General features: G+C 43.3%; 1 protein-coding gene across 1 annotated transcript in view; it reads right to left on the bottom strand.

Moving 5' to 3' along the window:
- Nucleotides 1–18,187, bottom strand: part of SNX29 (sorting nexin 29) — a 662,332-nt gene extending 644,145 nt beyond the window's left edge. The window contains exon 1 of the mRNA XM_064295605.1: nt 18,115–18,187. Coding sequence (XP_064151675.1) covers nt 18,115–18,172 — 58 coding nt within the window. The 5' untranslated portion in view covers nt 18,173–18,187. The remainder of the gene's footprint in view (nt 1–18,114) is intronic.
- Between the last annotated feature and the right edge of the window lie 3,518 nt (nt 18,188–21,705).

The raw sequence follows: 21,705 nt of genomic DNA, 5'->3' as shown, positions 1-21,705 counted from the left end.
TGGAAGAAGTACAAACAGGGTGTTCATTAGAAGTGAGGATGGCGAGACTTCATCTCATTTACTTTGGACATGTGATCGGGAGGGATCAGTCCCTCGAGAAAGACATCATTCTGGGTAATGTAGAGGGTCAGCGAAAAAGAGGAAGGCCCTCAATGAGATGGATTGACACAGTTGCTGCAACAATGGGCTCAAAATATCTAATATTGTGAGGACGGCACAGGACCAGGCAATGTTTCATTCTGTTATATATGGAGTTGCTATGAATTGGAACCAACTCGAGGGCATCTAACAATGTGCTAGGTAGTAAGAACATACAAGCGATAAGAAGTTAGAGTATAAACTCCATGAAGGCAGAGAAATTTTCTGTCTTTTCTCTGTTACATTCCCAGTGCCTGACACATAATAGGTATTTAATAAATATTTATGTACTGAAATGGAGGGAAGGAGGGTTAAAAGAAAGGAGGGAAAAAAAGTCTCTGCCCCCAAGGAGCCCACAGTTGCCCACAGCCTAGCACTGACACACATGTGAGCAGATGGCTTTTCCAAGAATGGACAATTCAGGGAACTCTGGGAAAAAGAAGCCCTAAGCTTGTAGGAGCTTTGCATAAACTATCTTCCATCCTTAGGTTATCATCCCCCTTTTTCACAGAGAAGTCAACCGCAAAGTTACCACCATGGAACCCATCTTCAAATTCAAGCCTTATCCAGCTGCAGAGAGCCCTCCTCTTTCAGGACACTGCTTGAGTGGATTAAATGAGAACCAGATTATATGGGCTGAGTTGGGGTGGGAGAACTAGTAATGAATATACCTCAAAGCTAGATCTTAGAGAGGTAGGAGCTCTCGAAAAATGATACATTTTGTCAACCTCTGGGGAAATTGGCTTCACACAACTCAAAGGCGACACCCAATGTTGCTATAAGGAACTACACAGAAATCCCAAACTGGTTCCAGAAGAGGGCGCAAGCTTTCACTATTTTCCAGTTAGTTCCACGAGGTTCTCTGAGAAAAAAAACCCAAGGCACGCTAAAGGAGAACGTGCTAAAATAAGGGAGGAGAACATGCCCAAAGCAAGATGAGCTTCATTCTCAGGATAGCTGTATCTTTTCCTGTTGACGATTTAATGATCTGGGTTCTTCTCTGATTCCTTTCTGATGGCACTTGCTTAATTACAGTTGCATTTGAACAGCAGAAACACTAAGTGGAGACTCAGATTCAGGCTACAAACTTGACTGAAACTAAACATCTGAGGAGGGCTGTGAGTCACACAGATCTAGTTGGACTCTCTGCTCTGCCCTCTTACCAGCTTTGTAGCCCTGAACCCATTGCTTCAATTCCCTAAACCTCAATTTCCTCATTTGTAAAACAGAGATGATCATACCTACCTTGCAAGGTTGCCGTGCAGATGAAATGAGATCACCTATTTGCACATAATAAAAATAGGAAGAACTCAGGAAGCCCTGGTGCTGTGACTGTTGCGGCCAACGTTTACTGAGCTCTTACTAAAACCTTGACAGACACTGTCTTCCAGGCTTGAAGTTTCCTTCTGTGTAAAAAACAAGCAGACAAACCAGTCGCCACCGACTCGTCGATATAGGTAGCTCAAATTCCCCATGGCATAGGCTGGTATTTGTAGACCAGTCTACACCACACATACAGAAAATAAAGCTTCATATACTTATCTATAGTTTAATCATCACAACACCCTATGAAGTAGGTAATGTTCTATCCCCATTGTGTAGATAGGAAAAACTGAGGTCTCTTGGGACAGAGTAGCCAAGGTCATGTACTAGTAAGTGGCCAAGTTGGATTCATCTGACTTCAGAGCCCCCACTGTGAATCACTAATCTACAGTGGATTTTGTGAAGGAGACCATCTAAGTTGAAATGTATCCAATTTAAAAATGGCCAAAGGATTTGAATAGACATTTCTCTAAAGAAGTTCTACAAATGGCCAATAAGCACGTGAAAAGATGCTCAACATCATTAGCCCTCAGAGAAATGCAAATCAAAACCACAGTGAGATACCACTTCATACCCATTAGAATGTCTGTAATCAAAAAGACAGATAATAAAATGTGCTGGGGAGGATGTGGGGACGTTGGAACCCTTGTACGCTGTTGGTGAAAATGTGAAATGGTGCAGTCCCTTTGAAAAATAGTCTGGCAGACTCTCAAAAAGTTAAACATAGAGTTAGCACAGACCCAACAATTCCGCTCCTAAGAGAACTAAAAACATACGTCCACACAAAAGCTTGTACAAGAATGTTTATAGCATCATTATAATGACCAAAAAAAAAGGAAACAACCCAAATGTCCATTAACTGATGAATGAATAAACAAAATGTGGTACATCCATACAAGGAGTATTTTCAGCCATAAAGGGGAATGAAGTGCTGATACACACTACGTGGATGAAGCTTGAAAACATTATGCTAAGGGAAAGAAGTCCATCACAAAAGACCACGTATTGCATGACTCCACTTATATGAAATGTCCAGAATAAGCAAACTCACAGAAACAGAAAACAGATTAGTGGTTGCCTAGGGCTGGGCAAAAAAGCCCTGGTGGTGCATTGGTTAAACACTCAGCCGCTAGCCCAAAAGTTGGCTGCTGGAACCCACTCAGTGGTTCCTTGGGAGAAAGGCCCAGCCATCTGCTCCCACAAAGATCACAGCCTAGAAAACTATGAGGAAGTTCTACTCTGTCACATGGGGTCACTATGAGTCAAAATCAACTCAAGGGCACCTAGCAACAACAACAGAGCTGGGAGGAGGAATAGGGTGGGGGGACATGGGGAATGACCGCTAATAGGTACTGGGTTTCTTTGTGCAGTGATGAAAATGTCCTAAAATTAATTGTGGTGATGGTTGTGCAACTCTGTGAATATTGTAAAAACCATTGAATTGTGCACTTTAAGTGGGTAAATTGTATGGTATGTGAATTTTATCTCAAGAGAGCTGTTTTTAACAAAAAGATTAAATGTATAAATAAATTTTAAGACCTTTGTACTTGCCACATAGTTGGCACACACTAAGTAATGAATTCTTACGGAGACACATGTGCTGTTTTTGGTCTGGGAAAGTAGAGTCACATGGACCAGTGCCATTGCTATAGGTAATGGAACAAACACCAGTTGAGAGGCTGTGGACTCACCACCAAATGACGAAAAGTCACCGCAGCCCTGGCCAGCCCCAGAATCAATGGCCCCAAGGTCTGAGGGGCTGGGCAAAGTCAACTTGGACCTGGTAGAGGTAGGACCTCAATTTATTTGCTCATAGACTTTCGTCATTGCTGTTGTTGTTGTTGTTAGGTGCCGTCGAGTCGATTCCAACTCATAGTGACCCTATGTACAACAGAACAAAACACTACCTGGTCCTGCACCATCCTCACAATCCTTGCTATGCTTGAGCCCATTGTTGCAGCCACAGTGTCAATCCATCTCAGTGAAGGTCTTGCTCTTCTTTGCTAACCCCCTACCCTATCAAGCATGATATCCTTCTCCAGGGACTGATCCTTCCTGATAACACGTCCAAAGTATGTGAGACATAGTCTTGCCATCCTTGCCTCTAAGGAGCATTCTAGCTGTACTTCTACCAAGACAGATTTGTTCTTTCTTTTGGCAGTCCATGGTATATTCAATATTCTTCACCAACACCACAATTCAAAGGCATCCATTCTTCTTCAGCCTTCTTTATTCTTATTGCTCTTAGCAGTGGTGTTTTACTATGTTGACGGAAGATCTGCAAAGTTCCTGCTTTTGCTGAACAACTCAAATGGTAAATAATTTAGGTAGCTGATTTCTTGTACTTTGGACAGTCCTGACCTGTTTCTGGAAAACCTGGTGGCGTAGACATTAAGTGCTACAGCTACTATTTGGATAGCAGTTCCAGTCTACCAGGCGCTCTTTGGAGATTATGGGGCTGTCGCTATGAGTCAGAATCAACTCGATGGCAATGGGTTTTTGACCTGTTTCTAATTGATACACTGTCTCCAAGCTCTGAGAAGTTGGAGGAGGATACCATGCCTCTCTCTTACTCCCCACTTCCTCTTTGCCATCCACATACCTGCCGGACCCTAGGCCAAGTATGAAACAAGAATATTCTCTCCAAACATTATGCTGAGTGAAGCAAGTCAGTCACAAAAGGAAAAATATTCTACGATCCCACTTACATGAATTATCTAGAACAGGCAAATGTATTGAGACCAGAAAGTCCTTGGCTGGCGCAAGTTGCGCTCGGTTACTCACCAAAAGGTTGGTCATTCAAATATACCTAACAGAGCCGTGGAAGAAAGGCCTAGTAATCTGCTTCTGCAAAGATTACAGCCAGGACAACCCTATGGAGCAGTTCTACTTTGCATCACATAGGGTCACCATGAGCTGGAATCAACTAACAGCAGCAAGTTTGTTTTTTTTTAAATAGAGACTAGAATTTATCAATGATTACCAGGGAGGAGAGAGGAGGAAAGGAAGAGTCACTGTCTAGGAAGCACTGAGTATATGTTAATGGTGATGGAAAATTTGGCAGCAGATAACTGGTGACGGATGCATAATATGATTAATGTAATCAGGTCACTAAATGGTACATGTAAAAAATGCTGGATTGGCAAATATTATGTTATATATATTTTTACCACAATTTTTTAAAAACACCAAAAAAATAAAATGCTGTTAAAAATGAAAAGAAAAAAAAAAAAAACTCCCCTGCAGAGTCCAAGTGGAATATACCAAAGCATCAATAAAAGCAGAAAGCAACTCCCTCTGGTGATCTAGTGGGGAGATTCCACTGGGTCTTTCCCAAAGCCTCCGACTTCCTATCTGAGCACAAGGCAGGGCTACTGGTCACGCACCTCAAGGGGATGACTTCCCCTCGTAATTCCTGTGAATGCTGCCACCCAGAGTTGGGCAAAGCTCAGTCTATAAGGCTGTAAGCTGCAGCTCTGAGGAAAGGAGATACCAGGGAAGAAGAAAGACTCCTCCCGTTCATCATCTCAGTACCTCATCTCTACCTGCCACGGCAGCACTGACCACGTTCTGCCTGGGTTTTTGGTGACTGTGTAAATATTTTGCCTCCCAAAGGGATTTTGAAGGTGGGAGATACAACTTCTTCTTCTGGGTATCTCGCACATAAATGTTTGTAAGTCCAAACTCTGGGCACATGATGTGGTTAAGCTGAATAATGACCCCCAAAGATGTCCACATCCTAAATCTCCAGAAACCATGAATATGTTATGTTATAAGGCAAAAGGGACTTTGCAGATAAGGTTGAGTTAAGAATCCTGAGGTGGGGAGATGATGTTGGATTACCCTCGTGGGCCCAATATCATCACAAGTGTCCTTAGAAGAGGGAGGCGGGAGAATCAGAGTCAGAGTAAGACTCATGATGAAGGAAGCAGAGGTCAGAGAGACTCAGGGCCACAACCCAAAAAACGCAGCAGCCTTTAGAAGCTGGAAAAGGAAAGCAAACAGATTCTCCCCTAGAGCTTCTTGTTGGAATGCAGCCTGCTGACCCATTTCAGACTTCTGACCTCTAGAACTGTAAGCGGGTAAGTTTGGATTGTTTTAAGCCACTATCCAAACCAAACTTGTCGCTGTTGATTCCAACTCATAGCGATCCTATGAGGACAAAGTAGAACTGCCCCATAGGGTTTCCAAGGCTGTTTACCTGTGTTTTATTGACTATGCAAAGGCATTTGACTATGTGGATCATAACAAATTATAGATAACATTACGAAGAGTGGGAATTCCAGAAAACTTCATTGTGCTCCTGAGGAACTTGTACATAGATCCAGAGGCAATTGTTGGGACAGAATAAGGGGATACTGCGTGGTTTAAAGTCAGGAAAGATATGCGTCAGGGTTGTATCCTTTCACCATACCTTTCAATCTGTATGCTGAAGAAATAATCCAAGAAACTAGACTATATGAAGACGAATGGGGCATCAGGATTGCAGGAAAACTCATTAACAACCTGCATTATGCAGATTACACAACCATGCTAGATGAAAGTGAAGAGGACCTGAAGCACTTACTGATGAAGATCAAAGACCACAGCCTTCATTATGGTTTTCACTTCAACGTAAAGAAAACAAAAATCCTCACAATAATCAACATCATGATAAATGGAGAAAAGATTGAAGTTGTCAAGGATTTCATTTTACTTGGATCCACAATCAACACCTATGGAAGCAGCAGTCAAGAAATTAAAAGATACATTGCATTGGACAAATCTGCTGCAAAGGACCTCCTTAAAGTATTGAAAAACAAAGATGTCACCTTGAATACTAAGATGCCTCTGACCCAAGCTATGGTATTTTCAACCAGATCGTATGCATGTAGAAAGCTAGACAATGAATAAGGAAGACCAAAGAGGAACTGATGCCTTTGAATTGTGGTGTTGGCGAAGAATATTGAATATACCATGGACTGCCAAAAGAATGAGCAAATCTGTATTGGAAGAAGTACAACTAGAGTGCTTCTTAGACACAAGGATGGTGAAACTGCATCTTACATACTTTGAAGATGTTGTCAGGGGGGATCAGTCCCTGCAGAAGGACATCATGCTTGGTAAAGTACAGGGTGAGTGGAAAAAGGGAAGACCCTCAACGAGATGGATTGACACAGTTGCTGCAACAATGGGATCAGGCATAGCAACAATTGTGAGCACGGCACAGGACCAGGCAGTGTTTCGTTCTGAGGTACACAGGGTCATTATGAGTCAGAACCAACTCAACGGCACCTAACAACAATCTTTATAAAAGCAGACTGCCAGATCTTTCTCCTGATGGGCTAAACCTACCAGTCTTTTGGTTAGCAGCCCAGCGCTTAACCACTGCACAACCAAGGCTCCTTTTTTTTTTTTATTGTGCTTTAAGTGAAAGTTTACAAATCAAGTCAGTCTCTCACACAAAAACTTACATACACCTTGCTACATACTCCCAGTTACTCTCCCCCTAATGAGACAGCCTGTTCCCTCCCTCCACTCTTTCTTTTTGTGTCCATTTCGCCAGCTTCTAACCCCCTCTACCCTCTCATCTCCCCTCCAGACAGGAGATGCCAACCTAGTCTCAAGTGTCCACCTGATCCAAGAAGCTCACTCCTCACCAGCATCCCTCTCCAACCCATTGTCCAGTCCAATCCCTGTCTGAAGAATGGTTCCTGTCCTGGGCCAACAGAAGATCTGGGGGCCATGATCACCGGGGTCCTTCTAGTCTCAGACCATTAAATCTGGTCTTTTTAAGAGAATTTGGGATCTGCATCCCACTGCTCTCCTGGTCCCTCAGGGGTTCTCTGTTGTATTCCCTGTCAGGGCAGTCATCGGTTGTAGCCAGGCACCGTCTAGTCCTTCTGGTCTCAGGCTGGTGTGGTCTCTGGTTTATGTGGCTCTTTCTGTCTCTTGGGCTCGTAATTACCTTGTGTCCTTGGTGTTCTTCATTCTCCTTTGCTCCAGGTGGGTTGAGACCAATTGATGCATCTTAGATGGCTGCTTCCTAGCATTTAAGACACCAGACACCACTCTCCAAAGTGGGATGCAGAATGTTTTCTTAACAGATTTTATTATGCCAATTGACTTAGATGTCCTCCAGGGCTCCTTTTTAAGCCACTAATTTTGTGACAATTTGTTACAGCAGCCATAGACAACTAATATACATGATATCATTGTCACCCTCAGGGTGAACATTAACTGAGTTAACTGATGTAATCTTTATTAAAATGAATAAATGGAAGGTATTATTATTACCCTTGATTCTACAGACAGGAGTCCCTAGGTGGGGCAGATGGTTAAGTGCTGCACTACTGGCCAAAATGTTGGTAGTTCAAACCTACCCAGAGGCACCTCAGAAGACACGCCTGACGATCTGCTTCTGAAAGGTCACAGCCTTGAAAACCCTATGGAGGACAGTTCTACTCTGCATACATGGGGTCACCATAAGTCAGACTTGACTCGATGACAACTAATAACAACATTTTATAGATGAAGAAACTGAGGCTCAGAGAGGTTATATAACTGAAGTTTCATTTGGTTGCAAGCAATAGAAGCTGACTCTGGCTAATGCAAGACAGAAAGTGGGACGAACCTGAGCAGGATAAGTCGTCAGGAAAGTGTTATCTGATCCTGGTTTGATGAGTAGCATCTGGGGTCTTAAAGGCTCAAAAGTGGCCATCTAAGATACAACTATTGGTCTCTAGTCATCTGGATCAAAAGAGAATGCAGGAAACCAAAGACTCAAAGAAGAAACTAGTCCATAGGACTAATAGCCCAATGAAACACAGCTTCTCCTAGCCTGAAACAAGAAGAATTTTATTTTTTAGTCGCCTGCCGTACAGTATGTTTCCCCACTGTGTGCCACGTGGTGCTGAAGACAGTAACTTCCTCTCTGAAAAACAAAAGCCCAGACACAAGAGCCACAGGCACAATGAGTCTGCTGCTCTGTGTGGATGCCCCTGGAAGGCATCACTCTCATTCAGTTGCCAAGACACACAGATCGGCAGAAACCAGGCGTAGACTTTGGGGGAGGGGAAGACTGACAGGCCTTGGTTGCCACCAGTGTCCTGTCTCCTGTGAGAATCCTGGTTCCGGGAGGAACCTCAATATTATTTATAGCTCTCCTTTCCCAGCTGGAGGGAAAGGTAGTTTTGTTTGTGTATTCATCTGGCAGATGATTCAGCCAAGAACTGAAAAGCTGCCTGAACTCTAGTGAGCCGTCGGGAAGAACTGAAACTGATGACCCAGACTGTTCTAGAAGCCAGCCAAGGCCATGCATCTGCACAATGCGAAGAGACTGTAGGTCCCACCCTTGGAGATGCCCACTCCTTGGGGTTCCGTGATTTTCAGAGGAAGTCCATGCAGCCTCCTCACTCTCACTGCAAGACCTCTCCTGTTTCTGGCTTTCAGTCTACGCCAATCCTTTGCTGAAAGCTGAGTCCAAATTGCAGCTCTGCTAGTTACTAGTTGCGTGACCTCCAGTGAGTTAATATCTTTCTCACCTTCAGTCTCTTCATTTGTAAAATGGAATCAGTAAAAGTACCAACCTCTTAGGGTTGCTAGGAGGACTGAATAAGGTTTTACATGCAAAAGACTTAGCATAGTACCTCACTTACAGTGCACTCATTACATGTTAGCAGTTGTGGTGGTGGCTGTTATTATTATTATTACTATTAAAACTATCATTATTATCCCATCTAAGGATAAAGCAGAAGAGCTGCTGGTGGTAGTGGCTTTCATGGAATCATGTAATGTCTTTTTTTTTTTTTTATATTGTGCTTTAAGTGAAAGTTTACGATTCGAGTCAGTTTCTCATACAAGAACTTATTCGCACATTGTTATGTGACCTGAGTTGCTCTCCCTACAATGAGACAGCACACTCCTCTCCACCCTGTATTTCCCGTGTCCATTCAGCCAGCTCCTGTCCCCCTCTGCCTTCTTGTCTTGCCTCCAGACAGGAGCTGCCCACATAGTCTCATGTGTCTACTTGAGCTAAGAAACACACTCCTCGCCAGTATCAATTTATGTCTTACAGTCCAGTCTAATCTTTGTCTGAAGAGTTGGCTTCGGGAATGGTTTCGGTTTTGGGCTAACAGAGAGCCTGGAGGCCATGACCTCTGGGGTCCCTCCAGTCTCAGTCAGATCATTAAATCTGGTCTTTTTACTAGAATTTGAGGTCTGCTTCCCACTTTTTTCCTGCTCCATCAGGGATTCTCTGTTGTGTTCCCTGTCAGGGTGGTCATTGGTGGTAGCCGGGCACCATCTAGTTCTTCTACTCTCAGGCTGATGGAGTCTCTCGTTTATGTGGCCGTTTCTGTCTCTTAGGGAATCATGTAATCTCTTTAAGTCCTTGATAAACACTTTAATGGTTATCTAGTCCAACCTCCCAGCCTATGTCTGATCCCTACCATGTTGTCCATAAACTCCATTCTCTTCTATCAGGTGGCTCATTCCATTGTTGCACTGTTGGAAAGTTCTATCTTGCTGCAGGGATATTCAGAATTGCTTCCTGTGCTGGATATTGTCCATTTGCCCATTTAGATCCACTCTCTACCTCCTCTACCATGCTTTGTGGTTGATATGAACTACATCCAAAGGTTCCCTTGCCCTTTTGCTTATAGTTAGGTTCAGCCAATGGGAGGCTGTTGTAGATTGAATTGTGTTCCCCCAAAATAAGTGTTGCGGTCCTGACCCCTATACCTGTGGATGCAATCCCATTTGGTAATAGGGTTTTCTTTCTTATGCTAATAAGGCCATATCAGTATAGGGTGTGCCCTAAATCTAATCATTTCTGAGTAATATAAGGAGCAATATAAACACAGAGACAAGCAAGTTCAGGGGACACCCAGGGTTCCCCTCGCTTCTCACCTACCGGCTCCCACTACTCCCTCAGTTTCAATAACTTGCTAGAGCAACTCGCAGAGCTCAGGAAGGCACTATACTTATGATTACAGTTTTATTACAGCAAAAAGGACACAACTCAGGACCAGCATAAAGAAAGACACACGGGCAAGATGTGGGAAGGTCCCCAACACAGAGCTTCCATGTCCCAAAAAGTGTGCATAACTCTCCCGAGTTACAATGTCTTTCACCAACCAGAAGAGCCTTTACTGGGATCTCATTAGATGGGCATGATTGATTGAATTCAACCTTCATTCCCTCCTCCCCTGAAGTCAGGCCAATATGACACTATAAGTCTTTCTAGACTGGCCAGCCTTTACCCAAGAGTAATGTAATTAGCATAAACTCTCAAATATGATCTGATGGTACAATCGCTCAGGAAACTAAGGGTTTACAGTTATCTCTCAGGAACCAAGCACAAAGACCAAATTACGTAAAGTAATTCTTTATCCTACAGACACTATTCACCCCAGTACACCTTATAAACAGAAACTTTATTAAACATCCTGCTTCCTCTGTACCCTGACTGATATATCTCTTCAGCCTCCATTTCCCTGTTGCCCTTTCCTAGCAGTTTCCAGTGTCCATTTGGGGATTCCTGTGGTTCTGAGGGTTCTGATCCTTCCCTGTTCCCAGAGGTAGAACATGTGGACTGAGGCAATCAGTGCATTACATTCCCCTGGCCAGGGGGATTTGTTCAGGAGTGAGTATGTGACCTAAGCTAGTCTAACGAGACTTTTGCAGAAAATACTGGGATGAAGATTCAAGATGACTGATGAAGCGAGTATCCTCAAGAGCTGCTATGACAATCTTGAAAGCACAAAGAGAGCCAGGTTTAGGACGGCATGGAAAGCTGAATAGAGAGCGAGGAGAAACCACCAAGGCATCTTTGGTGGCCTCAGTGAGCTGCTATATTAAACCACTCCTGAAGCCTGAACTTTTGAGTTACTTGAGCCAATTAATTTTCTTTATTGTTTAAGCCAGTTTGAATTGAGCTTTTCTGTCAACTGCAACCAAGAATATTCTAACAGATACACAGAACTGGCATCTGCTTCTCTGGCACTTCTGCCAACCAAATGCTTTCTCTTAAAGGTTAGAAATAACCAGGTTCTCATGTATATTATAGAGGAAAGCTGCCCAGAAATTGAGACAAAGCAATACTAACCAGAGGCCACGAGCTAGGTAGACATCAGCTCATGAGCATAAGCAGGCCAATGTCTCCATCCTTAGAGTTTAGCAGAGGAATGGACAAGCCAGGTAGCTATTTCCCCTCCAAGATGAAATTTCCTCCAAAACTCACCCCAGTTTGATCTCTGACTTCTGAAGCCTGAATTGTGCCATCGGAATCATCCTTTTTCATTCTCTCATTCTCTCAAAGGGAGCATCTTCCAACACTTCACTGCTTCCAATATTTTGCTTCTGGAGTCCATCTTTCACACCACTGCCAGAATTATCATCTTTTAAACAAAGGAGTGGGGAGGGTAAGGAGGCTCATATCACTCTCACCTTCACAAATCCTTAAGGGTTCTAACTGCCAACAGGTGTTTACCCTGGGCTGAAGGCACTCCTTAACATAGCCTCACTCTCTTCTCTCAACATGCACTAGGCACTAGCCATTCAATAGTAGTGTCCCTTAAACCCTCCATGAAACCAGTACCCTGTGCTGTTCCCTCAGCCTGAAATACCTTTCTCACCTCTGCCTATGGAAATCTTTTTTATCCTTCAAAGCTCAGTTCAAACACCGCCTCTTCCACGAAGTCTTCCCCAACACCTCTGCTCAGAATGAGTCATTTCTTGCCCTGTAATCTCACAGCATAAGGAGCCCTGGTGGCACAGTGGTTAAGCACTGGGGTGCTAACCCAAAGGTTGGCAGTTTAAACCCCCCTGCCCTCCATGAGAGAAAGATGTGGCAGTTGGTCTGCTTCCATAAAGATTACAGCCTTGGAAACCCTGTGGGGCAGTTCTACCCTATCCTATTGGGTCATGTGAAAGGGCACTCTAAAACTAAGGCACTTAGCATAACTAAAATTGCTGACACAGGTCAGACTCCATTTTGTTTTAAACTCCTGCTGCTGCTGATAAAGTATAAGCACCACTTTTGGGTAAATGTTTAGCAAACAAATGTGGTTATGTTTGCTTGACTATGATTCCAGGCATGGTGGTTCTTGGAAAAATGCTTGCCCTCAGGATGAATGTGTTTCAAAATAGATTAACTGATATGAAAAGGGCCTATTTGTGGTTGAAGTCATGCTAGCCTTACTGTATAAAAACCCTGCATTCCTTTGTGAATGTCAGAGCACTCTGTAATTTTACTCAGTGCTGCCCAACTTAAGTTGCAGTTACTTAAGTTTATTCCTCAGTAAAACTCATTTCTTTAACTCTTCACAAAGTGAGATTTTGATTGCACTTCAATAGTCGCTATGAGTCAGAATCAACTCAGCTGCAAGGGGGGCTGGTTAAACTCACAGCATTTCATACACACCTCTTCATTTAGGTCTGCTGTTGATTTAGAGTTAGGTGTCTACCTATTTGTCTGCAGCAGGAATGAGTCTGTGAACTCCCTGTAGTATTTTGTATTCTTAGCACAATGATGAGCACATAGTATATGTTTATGTTTAATAAATGTTGGTTGGCATCTTTATTTAGTGACTTGGAGAATTTCTTTCCTGGTTCTAGACTGGAGGGACTAAGACTAGACTAAAGAGACAGGAACCTTAAGGACTCCCCTGAGGGCATAACTGGCCATGGAGAAGGGTTCATTCATTCATTCATTCATTCATCCCACCCATCTTTCCACATAATAAATATTCACTGAGATCTACTATGAGCCAGATAGGAGCCTTGGTGGTACAGTGGTTAAGAGCTTGGCTGCTAACTGAAAGGTTAGTGGTTCAAATCCACCAGCCACTCCATGGGAGAAAGATGTGGCAATCTGCTTCCATAAAGATTTACAGCCTTGGAAACCCTACGGAGAAATTCTACTCTGTCCTACAGGGTCACAATGAGTTGGAATCTACTCAGTGGCAATGGATTTGGGTTTTGGATGAGCCAGATCCTGTGCTAACCTCGCTACAGCAAGACTACCCTGATCCCTACGCTAGGGGAGTTCAAGAATATCCTGGTGGAGACACAGAAGAAAGACAAGCAAATATCAAACAGTAAGCTAAGTGCTATGATAAGGGAAGTAGAGAACGCTGTGGAAGCAAAGGAGAGGAGCATCCAACCCAGACTAGGGGGTAGGAGGGACTATAAAGAAGCTCAGAAAATGTTTCCCTATAGGCACCTGAAATTGCAAGCCTTCTGTTTCTGTTTACAATCCAACCTAGTAATTTTCCTTCTGCTTAGGGTAGACATGCCTGGGATTAGTGAACTCCTCTGGTGTCCATCACTTTGTTACAAGTCAAGATAACCTCCCCGAGGGCAGGAAGCAGTCTGTTTTGCTCACTGCCGTATCCCTAGAGCAGTCCATGGGCGATGCAAACAGTTAAAGCACTCTCTGCTAACTGAAAGGTTGGAGGTTCAAGTTCACCCAGAGGTGCCTTGGAAGAAAGGCACCTACTTCCAAAAAATCAGCCACTGAAAACTGTGTGGATCACAGTTCTACTCTGCCACACATGGGGTCGCCATGGGTTGGAATTGGCTGGATGGCAACTGGTAGTGATACTGGTATTCCCAGAACCTAGTCCCTGGCCGTAGCCTAACATAATAGGTACAGGGTTGCTAAGCTGTACACTCCAGGGGCACCCTGTACTTGGAATTCTGTGTGAACCGCACCCCCACTCCAGAAGTGTACAATGTGGCGGAACTGGATCAATAGGTACCCAATTAAGAAAAATTTGTTAAATAAGTGAATTTGCCCCCTCCCCAAACTAAACCAGCCCACGAGCTTATTTCATTTCGAATATGTCTGTATGGATTACACTGGGAGAAAGGAAAAAAGTCACAAGTATCAGAAAGAGATAAAGTTTTCAAAGATGTTAGAGCCAAGGGTATGTGGATTTAGCCCAGCCTCTCATTTCTTTGGGTGGGCCTCAATGGTCCTCCTCCCACACCTCGGAACCCCACTCCACTCCAGAGGATACACCCCCACCACCTCTGATCCCCACCCACCCCCACCCCCTAGTTGTAATGACAAACCAATTAAGCTTATTGTGCTGTCTGGGAACACAATAGGCTTAATTGGACAATTTGTGTCTTTGGGCCCTGTAGCCAGCAATTTCATTCTCCTCCCCACCCAGGAATGACTGCTTGCACGCCCACAGAGCAGAGTCTACTGGGACCACTGCCAGTTCTCCAGGAAAATAAGGGAAGCAGCTGGAAACTGCTGAGACATCCCCAAAACTCTCCACCAGCCTGTCAGAGAGTGTGGGGTCACCTAGGTTGTACCTAAATGGGGGTGGATATGGAGGATAGCTGGCCTCCGATCAAAGGCCGGGGATGCTTACATATCCTCATCAGTCAGATTGGGGAGAGCGAGGAGTAGTGCAGGGAGCCACAAGAACTGGCTTTTATTAACCCGCGTATTGTGACATCATGTTTGGTAAAGCAGAGCATCAAATGTATAAACAAGGGAAGCCCTCAATGAGAAGGATTGACACAATAGCTGCAACAATGGGCTCAGACATACCACAGGTCATGAAGATGGCACAGGACCAGGCTACAGTTTTGTTCTGTTGTACATAGAGTAGCCTTGAGTCAGAGCAGACCAGATAGCAACTAACGAGAGCCAATTAAATGGTAAATTCTACCGTGTATGTACAGTAGATGCTATATACAGATGCCTGTTGCCAGTTGATTCTGACTTATAGCAACCCTACAGGAGAGAGTAGAACTGCCCCATAGCACTTCCTAGGCTATAATCTTTTACAGGACAAATTGCCAGGTCTTTCTCCTATGGAGAGGCTGGCAGGTTAGTACTTCCAACTTCTCGGTTAGCAACTGAGTGCTTAACCATTGCACCACCAGGGGTGCCTGTACACATAGGTGTCAGTATAGCATCCTCTACATGGGCACTTTTTTGGGCTTTGTTTCACTTAGCATAATGTTTTCAAGGTTCACCCAAGTTGTAGTACGTATCAGGACTTCATTTCTACATATTAAAAAAAAAAAATTTTTTTTTTCTACATAAGGCTGAGTAATATTCCATTGTGTGTAGAGACCACATTTTGTTTATCCATTCATCATTTGATGGACACAGGTTGTTTCTACCTTTTGGCTACTGTGAGTAATGCAGCAATGAACATTAGTGTACATGAACCAGAGTCATCAGTTTTCTTACTGAATAAGCATTAAACTAGATCACAGGCAGTCTGCTACAGAGATTGCAGAGAAAGAAAGAAATCTCATCCCTTTATATAGCTAAGAAGATGCAACCTATTACTTGTTAATTGTCTTTACCCAAAGGAAAAAATTAAAGCTGTTTCAAGTTCTTACAACTCAGAGCCAGGAGCCAGGCTAAACTCCTACAGAGGCAGGGAGACAGGAGCCTTCCCCCTTGATGGTCGCATTTCAAAGACATGGCTCCAAGGCCCCCACGAAGGACATTTCTGGGATGCAAAACCGGCCAGAGGCTTATTTCGTTTTTTAAAAGATTTATGTACCTCTCAAAGAGACAGAGAAAGGATTTACAATGACAAATTTTCTAAAGGAAGTGCTCTAAGAAAAGGGAGAGCGGGGAAAGTTCTCTTTATTTTTTGACACCAGAGAAAATTCAAAATTTATTAGATTTGTGTTTATGCTTACACCATTCATGGTAACTCACATTCCCAGGGGGCCCACTGTTAGGAACTCACGGGAAGGTAGCAGGCTTCAGGATGACCCACCCTGGGAACCAGAAAGCCATCCAGAACCACAGCCACTCTCTCTCCGTACCTCTGAAGGTCTCTGGAACCCAGTGGTCTCTCTGCTGTAAACTATTTTCTTCTTCTCTTTCTCCTTCTCCTCCTTCTCTCTCTCTCTCTCTCTCTCTCCCTCCCTCCCTCCTTCCAGACTGATCAGTTTGCACAGCCCCAAACAGACTACCTGTCTTAGTTATCTAGTACTGCTGTAACAAATGTCATAAATGGGTGGCTTTAACAAACAGAAATTTATTTTTTCACAGTTTACCCAGTACCCAGTGCTGTCGAGTCAATTCCGACTCATAGCGACCCTATAGGACAGAGTAGAACTGCCCTATCAAGTTTCCAAGGAGCGCCTGGCGGATTCGAACTGTCAACTCTTTGGTTAGCAGCTGTAGCACTTAACCACTACGCCACCAGGGTTTCCTTTCACAGTTTAGGAGGCTAGAAGTCCAAGTTCGGGTTGCCAGCTCTAGGGGAAGGCTTTTGCCCTCTGTCAGCTCTGGAGGAAGGTCCTTGTCTCTTTGAGCTTCTGCTCCTGAATGATCTTCGTGAAGCTTAGCATCTTTCTTCCCCAACTCTGTTCTTGCACGATTGTTTAATCTCTTTTATATCTCAAAAGAGATTGACCCAAGACAAACAATACACAAGCTTGCCTCATTAACATAACAAAGACAACCCACTCCCAAATGGGGTTATAACTACAGGCATACCAAAACCAAGCCAATCCAGCTGCCTTCAAGTCAATTTCAACCACAGCAACCCTACAGGCCAGAGTAGAACTGCCCCAAAAGGTTTCCAAGGAGCAGCTAAATTGTATACTCCACCCTACCTCTGGTCTACATGTTTTTCTGGGACCCCACTGCTTACAATTTCTGAGTCAGGTGCCCACCTTGGTCCAATCAGCTAGGACAAGGACGTAGAGTAAACTGGGACAAACATGGCCACTTAGGCCCATCGCTTTAGAAAAGGTAGTGGGGGTGCTTCCAAAGAAGGAGGAAGTCATCCAAAACAAAGAGAAGTTATTGGAAATGCTAATGGTATGCCCCCAAATGCCAATGGCTAAACCACTGGACAAAAGTCAACCGGTATTTATTGAGCACCTACTCTACGCCAGGCGCTCCTTGGAAACTCTGTGGGGCAGTTCTACTCTGGCCTATAGGGTCGCTATGAGTTGGAATCGGCTCTACGGCACTGGGTTTTTTTTTGTGCAGGGCCCTGTGAGTGCAACGGACTGCAAACTCAGTGTCACCATTGAGCTATTCTTCTACTTGACCCACATAAAGATGATGAGTTGATGAGGTACCTCCCTTAAAGGAGTTGGGAGCCCTGAGATACTTCAAAACAAGATCAGTTGGCCCTGGCCTAGGGGAGCTAGAACTCAGAATAGCATTGACAGATTTCAAACAAATTTAATCACTGTGAATATAGTTCTTGTTACAGCCCTGCATTCTCAAACGATCTGCAAATTTCCACAAAGATCCCAAAGGAAACTGATGACAATGGTGGTAACAATAACAATTATAAAAGCAAATATTTACTGAGGGATTGTTCTTGTGTTCTAGGTGGTTGCTAAGCATTTTCTCATTAATTCCCACAAAAAAAAAGAGGAAGCCATTTTTTATTTGTTTAATTGAGGTGAAATTCACACAATATGAAAATAAGCATTTCAAAGTGAACAATGTAATGGCATTTAGTACATTCACAATGTTGTGCAATCACCACCTCTAATTCTAAAACATTTTCATTGCCCTGAAAAGAAATCTGGTACCCATTAAACAGTTACTCCCCATTCCCTCCTCCTTGTACCGCTGGCAGCCACTAATCTGCATTCTGTCTGTCTCCATAGATTACCCTATTCTGGGCATTTCGTATAAATGGAATCATACGATACCTGGTCCTCTTAACTGGCTTCTTTCATTTAGCACAATGTTTTCGAGGTTCATCCACATTAGAGCATATATCAGTACTTTGTCCCTTTTTATGGCTGAAAAAAAAAAAAAGAAAAAAATTTTTTTAATATTAATATTCTATTGTATGCATATAGCACATTTTGTTTATCCAGTCATCTGCTGATGGACGCTTGGGTTGTTTCTACCTTTTGGTTATTGTGAAGAGTGCTGCAGTGAACACTGGTGTACAAGTTTCTGTCTGAATCCCTGCTTTCAATTCTTTAGGGTATATACCTAGGAGTGGAATTGCTGTGTCATATGGTAATTCTGCGTTTAACTATTTTTTGAAGTATTTTATTGTGTTTTTGGTGAAAGTTTACACAGAAAATTAAGTTCTCATTTAACAGGCTCGAACATAACAACGATCGTGAGGATGGCGCTTTGTTCTGGAGAGTGCTTTGTTCTGTCGTGCATGTTGTTGTTGTTAGGTGCCGTACAGTTGGTTCCAACTCATTGCGACCCTATGCACAACAGAACGAAACACTGCCCGGTCCTGCGCCATCCTTACAATCGTTATGCTTGAGCTCATTGTTGCAGCCACTGTGTCAATCCACCTCGTTGAGGGTCTTCCTCTTTTCCGCTGACCTTGTACTCTGCCAAGCATGATGTTCTTCTCCAGGGACTGATCCCTCCTAACAACATGTCCAAAGTATGAAAGACGCAGTCTCGCCATCCTTGCCTCTAAGGAGAATTCTGGCCGCACTTCTTCCAAGACAGATTTGTTTGTCCTTTCGGCAGTCCATGGTATATTCAATATTCTTCGCCAACACCACAATTCAAAGGCGTCAACTCTTGTTCGGTCATCCTTATTCATTGTCCAGCTTTCACATGCATATGATGTGACTGAAAATACCATGGCTTGGGTCAGGCGCACCTTAGTCTTCAGAGTGACATCTTTGCTCTTCAACACTTTGAAGAGGTCCTTTGCAGCAGATTTACCCAATGCAATGCGTCTTTTGATGTCTTGACTGCTGCTTCCATGGCTGTTGATTGTGGATCCAAGTAAAATGAAACCCTTGACAACTTCAATCGTTTCTCCATTTATCATGATGTTGCTCGTTAGTCCAGTTGTGAGGATTTTTGTTCTCTTTATGTTGAGGTGTAATCCATACTGAAGGCTGTGGTCTTTGATCTTTGTCAGTAAGTGCTTCAAGTCCTCTTCACTTTCAGCAAGCAAGGTTGTGTCATCTGCATAACGCAGGTTGTTAATGAGTCTTCCTCCAATCCTGATGCCCCGTTCTTCTTCTTATAGTCCAGCTTCTCGTATTATTTGTTCAGCATACAGATTAAATAGGTATGGTGAAAGAATACAACCCTGACGCACACCTTTCCTGACTTTAAACCAATCACTATCCCCTTGTTCTGTCCGAACAACTGCCTCTCGATCTATGTAAAGGTTCCTCATGAGCACAATTAAGTGTTCTGGAATTCCCATTCTTCGGAGTGTTATCCATAGTTTGTTATGAACCACACAGTCGAATGCCTTTGCATAGTCAATAAAACACAGGTAAACATCCTTCTGGTATTCTCTGCTTTCAGCCAGGATCCATCTGACATCAGCAATGATATCCCTGGTTCCACATCCTTTTCTGAAACCAGCCTGAATTTCTGGCAGCTCCCTGTAGATACAGTGCTGCAGCCGTTTTTGAATGATCTCCAGCAAAATTTTGCTTGCGTGTGATATTAATGATATTGTTCTATAATTTCCACATTCAGTTGGATCACCTTTCTTGGGAATAGGCATAATTATGGATCTCTTCCAGTCAGTTGGCCAGAAAGCTGTCGTCCATATTTCTTGGCATAGATGAGTGAGCACCTCCAGCGCTGCATCTGCTTGTTGAGACCTCAATTGATATTCCATCAATTCCTGGACCCTTGTTTTTCGCCAGTGCCTTCAGAGCAGCTTGGACTTCTTTCCTCAGTACCATCGGTTCCTGATCATATGCCATCTCTTGAAATGGTTGAATATCGACTAATTCTTTTTGGTATAATGACTCTGTGTATTCCTTCCTTCTTCTTTTGATGCTTCCTGAGTTGTTTAATATTTTCCCCATGGAATCCTTCACTATAGCAACTCAAGGCTTGAATTTTTTCTTCAGTTCTTTCAGCTTGAGAAACACCAAGTGTGTTCTTCCCTTTTGGTTTTCCATCCCCAGCTCTTTGCACATGTCATTATAATACTTTACTTTGTCTTCTCGAGAGGCCCTTTGAAATCTTCTGTTCAGTTCTTTTACTTCATCAATTCTTCCTTTTGCTTTAGCTGCTCGACGCTCAAGAGCAAGTTTCAGAATCTCCTCTGACATCCATCTTGGTCTTTTCTTTCTTTCCTGTCTTTTCAGTGACCTCTTGCTTTCCTCATGGATGATGTCCTTGATGTCATTCCACAACTCTTCTGGTCTTCAGTCACTAGTGTTCAGTGCGTCAAATCTATTCTTCAGATGGTCTCTAAATTCAGGTGGGATATACTCAAGGTCATATTTTGGCTCTCGTGGACTTGCTCTGATTTGCTTCACTTCCAGCTTGAACTTGCATATGAGCAATTGATGGCCTGTTCCACAGTCGGCCCCTGGCCTTGTTCTGACTGATGATATTGAGCTTTTCCATCGTCTCTTTCCACAGATGTAGTCAATTTGATTTCTGTGTGTTTCATCTGGCGAGGTCCATGTGTATAGTCGCCGTTTATGTTGGTGAAAGAAGGTGTTTGCAATGAAGAAGTCGTTGATCTTGCAAAATTCTATCATTCGATCTCCAGCATTGTTTCTATCACTAAGGCCATATTTTCCAACTACTGATCCTTCTTCTTTGTTTCCAGCTTTCGCATTCCAATCGCCAGTAATTATCAATGCATCTTGATTGCATGTTCAATCAATTTCAGACCGTAGCAGCTGATAAAATCTTCTATTTCTTCATCTTTGGCCCTAGTGGTTGGTGTGTAAATTTGAATAATAGTCATATTAACAGGTCTTCCTTGTAGGCGTATGGATATTATCCTATCACTGACAGCATTGTACTTCAGGATAGATTTTGAAACATTCTTTTTGATGATGAATGCAACACCATTCCTCTTCGAGTTGTCATTCTCAGCATAGTAGACTATATGATTGTGCAATTCAAAATGGCCAATACCAATGCATTTCAGCTCACTAATGCCTAGGATATCGATGTTTATGCATTCCATTTCATTTTTTACAATTTCCAGTTTTCCTAGATTCATACTTCATACATTCCAGGTTCCAATTATTAATGGATGTTTGCAGCTGTTTCTTCTCTTTTTGAGTTGTGCCACATCAGCAAATGAAGGTCCCGAAAGCTTTACTCCATCCACGTCATTAAGGTTGACTCTACTTTGAGGAGGCAGCTCTGCCCCAGTCATCTTTTGAGTGCCTTCCAACCTGGGGAGCTCATCTCCCAGCACTATATCAGACAATGTTCTGCTGCTATTTATAAGGTTTTCACTGGCTAATGCTTTTCAGAAGTAGACTGCCAAGTCCTTCTTCCTGGTCTGTCTTAGTCTGGAAGCTCAGCTGAAACCT

Source organism: Loxodonta africana, chromosome 12, assembly GCF_030014295.1.
Source record: "Loxodonta africana isolate mLoxAfr1 chromosome 12, mLoxAfr1.hap2, whole genome shotgun sequence".
Taxonomy (NCBI): domain Eukaryota; kingdom Metazoa; phylum Chordata; class Mammalia; order Proboscidea; family Elephantidae; genus Loxodonta; species Loxodonta africana.
The sequence above is the reverse complement of the archived record's forward strand: the minus strand, read 5'-3'. Positions and strand labels throughout refer to the sequence as shown.